We start from the raw sequence: 8,139 nt of genomic DNA on the forward strand, positions 1-8,139 counted from the left end.
AGGAGATCAAACAGTCGGTTGGCCTCAGTGAGGAAGATGCAGACAGAGAGAAAGCAGAAGGTGTTCAGGTCTTCACTTCTCTGAAGGAGTTTGAGAGAGGCCTGAAGGAGCTCATCGACACCATCGAAGAGAAGCAGAGAACAACAGAGCAACAGGCTGAAGGCTTCATCAAAGAGCTGGAACAGGAAATCTCTGAGCTGATCAAGAGAAGGACTGAGGTGGAGCAGCTCTCACGCTCTGAAGACCACCTCCATCTTCTCCAGAGTGTCCAGTGCCTGAACATCCACCCTCCACCCACCAAGGACTGGACCAAGATCAGCGTCCATCCACCTTCATATGAGGGGACTGTGGTGAGAGCTGTGGCTCAGCAGACGGAGAAAATCACTAACCAGATGCAGAAGCTGCTCACCGTAACTGAGCTGAAGAGGGTCCAGCAGTATGCAGTGGATGTGACTCTTGATCCTGATACAGCACATCCTAAACTCATCCTGTCTGATGATGGGAAACAAGTGTATGATAGTGATGTGAAGAAGAATCTTCCAGACAATCCAAAGAGATTTTTTGGTTGTATCTGTGTTTTAGGAAAGCAGAGTTTCTCTTCAGGCAGATTTTACTTTGAGGTTCAGGTTAAAGGAAAGACTGACTGGGATCTAGGTGTGGCCAGAGAGTCGATCAACAGGAAAGGAGACATTAAACTAAGCCCTATGAAGGGTTACTGGACTATTTGGTTGAGAAATGGAAATCAGTACAGTGCTCTTGCTGACCCTTCAGTCCGTCTCTCTCTGAAGTCTCGGCCACAGAAGGTGGGGGTGTTTGTGGATTATGAGGAGGGTCTGGTCTCCTTTTATGACGTAGATGCTGCAGCTCTTATCTACTCCTTTACTGGCTGCTGCTTCACTGACAAACTCTTACCATACGTCGGTCCCTGTAATAATGATGGTGGTAAAAACTCTGCCCCTCTGATCATCTCTCCTGTCAGAGTAAACTAATGAGTAAACTCACTTCATGTATTGATTTAATTTTCTTAAAAGAGAACAAATTTACATATTTAATTTAGAATTTAGAACATATTTTCTACAGAATCTGTTAACTGTGGTGATTGATTTACACTTCATTGTGAGATCTTTAAATTTATGTATCCAATTATTTAGGAAATACAGAGTTGATACATTCATCTCTTCAACCCCTGCATCATGGGGTGGATCGATTCTCAGATGAATCGCAATCGCAATGCAGATTTGGGTGATTCGAAATCGATTCACACCTGTTAATACTAAATGTTCATGTTTTTGGATAACATAATGATGATGGAATGAAAAGGCGGAACGCAGAAATAGCGCTAACAAACATCTCTTCAGACTGCGGTCTGGAAGCTGAGCAGGACATTTTTTGGCTGCTAGTTCAAGTTCGTTTATTGTCATTCATTCAGATATTAAGTTCCTAGGTGCTCAAAACAACATAATAATCAACTTACAAGACAAAACACAACACAACTGTGTAACGTTAACTACAAAAGGCGAGACAAAAAAAAAGGAGATCTATTAAGGCGGCGTGAACATGGAGTGACTGGAGCATTGGAAAGTGCTCTGCGCAACCTGTGAAAATAGCAGCAACAGAAGTCAGTAATAAAACTGCAATAAAGCTTAAAGCTATATTTAAGAGTGTGGACTGTAGGAGTGGCCATGGAGTCTTGAAAGAAATAATGATTTGACATTCATTGTGATAATTTATTGTGGACTTTAGCACAGCGCTGCTACTGCCTATAATTCCACTTCCTGGATAAACATTGTCTAATTTTTGGAAAAATGAAAAGCGAAGGGAGCTAGAAAGGTTTGCATTATATATTTGAAAGTTGTATTCAGGCTGTCAAACTGACTTGAAAAACAAAGCTAAAGCCTACTGATCAGAGTAAGCAATCTGACGTCCGAGACAAAGGATAACAATATCGGCACTGCTCCTTTAAAGCTTGGTTGATTCTATTCAATAGTACAATCATTAAAAAGCAGAAACAGTAGGCCTTCATTACTTTCAGTAGGAATTTAGGTAGCATTAGCTAACATTACATTAGGAACAATCCACAGCCAACATTTTTCTGGATTTGTTTAAGGTTAAGAGAATAAATCATACTTCTCCTTTCAACCTCTTTGGGGAGACTGTAACTATTACAAGTGACCCAGGAACAGCGTTAAACCATATCTTAGAAAAATTTTTTAAAAAGTCTACGTCTTCCTAAGTGAAACATACTGTGTGTGGGCAGGTATTATTCACATTGTGGGGACTCGCCAAGCAGCAACCTTGGGGCCTGAAAAATGAACACATCGCCAAAGTGCAGTCCCTCCAGGGCAGGCCTGACCCTAACCCTGCATATTTAAACCAGCTTACCTGACACTTTCCTGCAGCTGACTGGATTGCAGCAGCCTGCGTCTCAGTGATTTGTCTTGTCTAACGTCCTCAATGTGTTTCTGACATTCTCTCTCAAAGTGTTTGGACTTTACGGTCCTTTGCTGTTATTTTTTTCGGCAAATGTGAGACGTTGGTATCACATATGTCTGCTGCGTCTTCTAAACAAGGAAGTGAGTTTGCTGATGTGTGACAACATTTTGTGTGAAACGGTGATGATTGGTCTAAATTGAAAGTTGCACTGAATTCACAGGGATTTGTTGAATTTGTGAATTAGTTGCGCTCGCAAAATCCTGAAGGGATGGACCTGAGGCTCCAAAGGCAAATCAATCTCTACAGACCACAAAGTTAAAATGCCCAACTTTACAGCAGAAACAAACAAGTTTACAGCCTCGTACAAATAGCAGTTTTGGGCTGTATTGGAAACAGCTTACTACACTAGCAGTACTATTGATTTGGCCTATATGTAGTATACAGTTTGCAGTACATACTGCAGTCGCCAGTAATATGTAGTAGGTAGTTCTGAATACAGCCTGGGTCTCTATAGCTAATTGAATTTTTCTGTAGTCGATATTGTCTACCAGCTATATACAGTGTGCTAACCTCAACAGCCCAGCTGTATTCTAACTTTAATATAACTCTCCTAATTAGCTAGGCTCCTTCCATGCTTGCTAATAACTTCTTTTCAGGTGAGTCTCCGACATTGACAGCACTGTGTTGGAGAGATTTGTGCAGCGGTGTTCATGAGAGAGAGAGAGAGAGAGAGAGAGCGAGTGAGCGAGCGAGAGGAAGTGCTGCGTGCAGCTGTGCAATCAAATACGATTTCAAATACGCCTAGTAAAATAAAAATCTAAAATCAATACGTGGCGGTCAGCGTTGATATTGAGCAGGCCGCCACAAATAAAACAATGTATGGGAAACACTGGTGTGTGCTACCTCTCTTCCTCGGTGTCGTCGTCCGAGTCGTCGGGCAGGGCTCGACCCAGCTCCAGCGGTCCCTGAGTCTCCTCCGCCTTCAGCCTCTCCTTCCCAAACTCTGATGGGTAGATCTGTGCAACACCCAGCATGCACTGCTGTTAATCTCTCTTACTGAAAACCTTCACCTGTCCACCATCTTAGTCTGATGAAAGCAGTTTGAAAAGTGACCACCCTGATTTACACCCTGACCACGCTAATGCAGACAGCTTTTTTCAGAAGACAATGTGTGTTCTCAGTTTCTAGCCTTTAATTGAATATACACTGGTCTCTGCTTTCAGGAAAACTGCTCAAATTGTGATCTGATGGAGGTTCTTGCATGTAGTAGTACTTATGAACTTCTATCTTATTACTATTTTATTTAGCTGCAGTTATCATGACAATAGAAATAGAAAGATATGCCACCATAAAACTGGAATCTCTTACTGCTCTGAGGTAATAAATGCAAATGTGCTCATTTTCAGGCTCATACTTTTATTTTGGGTTTCCACAAAAAACTGTAAACAGTAAACATGCTTAAATGTTCAAAAAACACATTATTTGTCTCGTACTGTCTGTTGCCTCAGAATCTCTATTTACCGTCTGAATACTCTTTAGCCCCTTTTCCATGGTACCAGCTCGACTCGCCTTTGTTTGGTTTCCACTGTGGAAAAGTTGTACCTGTACCTGCTACCAGGAACATCGTATCACCTCCGTCGAGGTTCCAAGCGAGCTGAGGCGATACTAAAATGTGATGTGAAAACACAGCAGACTACTGTGCCAACCCGCGGGAGGAGCGTGTGAGGCCGGCCAGCCGCCCGCTCACAGAGCCCTCTGCTGCCGCCGTCACACAGACCGCTGCAGCAACAACAGCAGAGGAAAACACAGCTGGAATCTTTTCATACCGCTTATCTGTCTTTACATTCTGAGGACTGTTGAAACGTTTTAACTTAAATAAATAGACAGCTGTGCGTCGCGGCAGTTGTGTGTGGCGTTGCTATGATGACCATTGAGGGGACTATCTGCAATGGAAAACGGTCAAACCAAGTTGAGTAGAGTCGAGGCGAGTTGAGCTGGTACTGGGAATGGAAAAGCGGCATTTAAGGCCAACTTCCCATTTGCCTCCCCGAGGGGCGGGATCAAGTTGGCAGAGTGCTGAATCGATGAGGAGATAAGGCTGGCTATGCGAGAGCATCAGGCCTTACTGACTACTGTACAAAAACGAAACTTTATTACTTTATTCACTGATTTTGGTGAAACTGGATCAGATTTGATTGAGAAAAATATTTTCTGGTTTTCACTCCGACGTCCTTCGGATGCTCTGCCTCAACTTTCAGTGGTTTACGGAGTTTGCTGATAAGACACACGCCTTTGGTGTGAGAGACCCGGGTTTGAATCCACTGTGCGTCCTTGAGCAAGACACTTAACCTACATTAACCCCTTCTTGCTCCAGAGGACTCTGACATATATAGCAATTGTAAGTTGCTTTGGATATATAAGTGAATGGCAAATAAATAAATGTAAAAATAACAGCAGCTACAGTTACCCTAGCATTAGCAACAAGCCATCTGTCCATCCGGAGTCAACTGTAAATCACAGAGAGCTGAGGCAGAGCAGCCGGAGGACATCACAGGGAAAACTTCATAAGTGCTTTCTGCTAGACAGACAGAACAACCTCTAGTTCGGTGATGGAACGGCCGCTTGGTGTTTTGTTGGATGGCGGGGCTGAGAGCACTGTATTCAATACGTGTTCAGTGGGCGGGGCCGTCTACTGCACTGAAGGGCTGGAGGAGGTCCAATGCTAAACCGATTATATAAATGTCACGATGTCATGAAGGGAGGCAAATTCAAACAGTGTGTTTGCATATTTACTGAAAGACTGAGCAGGAGAAAAAGAGGATGGTTTGTTCCCATAGTGTGGGGTCTTATGTCATATTTAGGTTGAAAAGACATGATAAAGTGAATTCTGTGTAATAAGGGACCCTTAAATCACCTGAGGTTTTTACCATGACCTCACAGCTTTAAGCCATTCTAACTCTCTGACTGAAGGAGTTCCCTTGGACTGACTGTAGAAAGCTCAGTTCTCATTCATTGCATTCGTTTCGATGTCTCACTATGGGATGCGCCTCCCCGCATATTCCTCAGAAGCATTTATCTCATTATGCCAATCCTGATTGGCTGGTGATCGTGGTGTCTGCGTCTAGTGGACCCACTTACCCTTAAATAGCTTACGCTACAACGCAGACACCATTCAAACACCTCTTCTCGCTTTGGAGCATATCTCGATGTGTCGTACAGGCTAGCTAGCTTAACTGTCCATAGATAAGAGCTGACATCTCAGTCGCCGGGCGCTAGATGCCTTCGACACGCTTCGACTCTTCGGCCTCGGTTCACACACTAACACACTCTCGGTGCATCCTTCATGCACTCAGTTTGCTCCAAGGGATGTCAGAGTGTCGATGAAGCCTTACCCTGCCTTTGTGCCCAAGGTGGTTGGCTCGTGCTCGCCCATTGACCTTAGGGTGTTCTTTTTGCCACCTTTCTCCTCCCCTGAGGAGGAGCGGCTGCATGTGCTGTGTCCGGTCCGAGCCCTGCGCTTTTACATGGACAGAACTAGGAGTTTCGGAGAAGTGACCAACTCTTTGTGTACTGGGCAAGCCCGTTACCAAGCAACGGCTCTCCCACTGGATTGTGGGGTCAATTGCTCTGGCCTACACTAGTCGGGGTCTGCAGGCTCCGCCAGGCCTACGGGCTCACTCAACTCGTGGCCTTGCTGCATCCTGGGCCCTGTTGAAGGGGGTCCCTATCCAGGACATTTGTGCGGCGGCGAGCTGGTCCTTGCCCCTCACCTTTGCCCGGTTTTATAAACTGGATGTGTCTGCTCAGAGTGTGGCGCGTGCAGTGCTGAGCACAGGGCCCTCGCTGGAACAGAGTGCTGCTTCCTGAGAGTCGGTGGTTGTTGAGATAAGCTTGTCTGGCAATTCCGGAGTCTCCATATCCCATAGTGAGACATCGAAACAAATGCTATGAATGAGAACTTTAGGTTACTTGCGTAACCCCGGTTCTCAGAGTAGCATGAGTGAGATGTCTCACCAGACAGCCCTTCTTGCTGGAGCGAAGCGAGAAGAGGTGCTTATTTTGAATGGTGTCTGCGTTGTAGCGTAAGCTATTTAAGGGTATGTGGCTCCACTAGACGCAGACACCATGATCACCAGCCAATCAGGATTGGCATAATGAGATAAATGCTTCTGAGGAATACGTGGGGAGGCGCATCCCATAGTGAGACATGTCACTCATTCTACTCTGAGAACCGGGATTACGCAAGTAACCTGAAGTTCTATTGCGCCCGTTGCTTCTAGCTGATTCCCTGTCTATTTGTATTCAGAGCAGCTTTACCTTGACAGACAGCACAGCTCCTCCTTTAGGTGTGAAGGAGTTCAACAGAGCCAGCAGGTCTTTGGCTTTCATCCGGTCCCAGTCCATGTTGCAGACGGCAAGTCGGGCAGAAACCTGAGACACATTCAGAAACCACAAACACAGTAAAAATGTTTCCCGGTCAGGCGAACAGTCCTTCCTGACCCACCAGACGCCACCTCACCTCGTCACTTCGTGGGGCGTCTTTGCACAACTCTCCCCAGTCATGTTCGATCTCCTCTTCCTCCTTCCTCAGGATGGCGTCCACGTCGTCATCGTCGTCTTCATCTGAGCTGGACTCTATGTTACCCTTCCCTCTGGCCAGATCCGGCCCACTGTCACTGTCCTCTTCTGAATCCAGACCGGACTCCTCCTCGTCTGATCCACTCGTCACATCACTTTCCTCTCCTGCATCATCATCATCTTCATCCTCCTCACTGCTGCCTGTGACACTATCTGCCAGGTCAACATCCTCCTCCTCTGCTTTATTCAGCTCCTGATCATCTTCCTCATCTGAGGAAAATAATAAAAAGCAACAGACTTTTACCTAATGTGCAACACAAGAAAATGTCCTCTCAAGATAAAATTTCATTTCACTAATCAAAACAAACACAATATCGAAACCCTTGCACACAAATGTATCATTGGTCAGAAACAAACGTTTGTGAAACAAAAAGCCGCCACCATTTGCGATCTTTGTGTAATAAACGCTCACAGAAATGAGCCCAAAAATAAAATCTCAGTTTGGGTCATAATCTGTCAACAACTCATCTGACCACTAACTTCCGACAAATACTTGTTTTTCAGAAGCTTGTGGATATTTGTGCCAGCAGGTGTTTCATTTGAAAATGTATTTGACTTTAACTTTAAACTGGAAAAACTTCCCATGCATTTATCTTCAGGAGACTCGCCTACTGTGTCTTTACAGGTCTCCCCTGCAGCTGATTCAGAACACTCCAACATAGTGGATCACATCACTCCAGTTCTGAGGTAAGTAAGTAAGTAAGTAAGTAAAAGTTTATTTCTATAGCACCTTTCACAGGTATAGGGCCACAAAGTGCTTCACAACAAAAACATTAATATCATAAAATACACACAATAAAAGCATAGACAGTACATGATCATATCAACCCACAAGTAGCTAATTGAAAGCCTGAACAAATAAATGTGTCTTTAGTCTGCATTTGAAGGCATCAACAGAATCAGAAGAGCGCATAGATGGTGGAAGGTCATTCCACAACCTAGGGGCAACAGCCTGAAAAGATCGGTCACCTCTAGTACGGTAGCGAGTGCGTGGAACCGTCAGCAGGTTCTGATCCACAGACCTCAGAGCACGCACAGGGGTATAACGCTGAATCAGGTCACTAATAT

The 8,139-nt window shown here is 44.8% G+C and overlaps 2 protein-coding genes and 1 long non-coding RNA gene across 5 annotated transcripts in view; 2 read left to right on the forward strand and 1 right to left on the reverse strand.

Annotated features, from left to right (window-relative positions):
• The window catches only part of LOC123970640 (nuclear factor 7, brain-like), a 3,132-nt gene extending 2,143 nt beyond the window's left edge, over nt 1-989 (forward strand). The window contains exon 3 of the mRNA XM_046048799.1: nt 3-989. Within this exon, the coding sequence (XP_045904755.1) occupies nt 3-989 (987 nt within the window). The remainder of the gene's footprint in view (nt 1-2) is intronic.
• The window catches only part of esf1 (ESF1, nucleolar pre-rRNA processing protein, homolog (S. cerevisiae)), a 44,662-nt gene that overhangs the window by 33,443 nt on the left and 3,080 nt on the right, over nt 1-8,139 (reverse strand). For all 3 annotated transcript variants that reach the window (XM_046046562.1, XM_046046570.1, XM_046046553.1), the window contains exons 3-5: nt 6,953-7,281; nt 6,751-6,864; nt 3,337-3,449 (exon numbers count right to left, since the gene is read on the reverse strand). In XM_046046562.1, coding sequence (XP_045902518.1) covers nt 3,337-3,449; nt 6,751-6,864; nt 6,953-7,281 — 556 coding nt within the window. The remainder of the gene's footprint in view (nt 1-3,336; nt 3,450-6,750; nt 6,865-6,952; nt 7,282-8,139) is intronic.
• The window catches only part of LOC123969336, an 884-nt gene continuing 520 nt past the window's right edge, over nt 7,776-8,139 (forward strand). Inside the window, exon 1 of the long non-coding RNA XR_006824717.1 lies at nt 7,776-8,128. This is a non-coding gene — a long non-coding RNA (uncharacterized LOC123969336). The remainder of the gene's footprint in view (nt 8,129-8,139) is intronic.

The sequence above is a fragment of the Micropterus dolomieu genome, linkage group LG01 (genome assembly GCF_021292245.1).
Source record: "Micropterus dolomieu isolate WLL.071019.BEF.003 ecotype Adirondacks linkage group LG01, ASM2129224v1, whole genome shotgun sequence".
NCBI lineage: Eukaryota > Metazoa > Chordata > Actinopteri > Centrarchiformes > Centrarchidae > Micropterus > Micropterus dolomieu.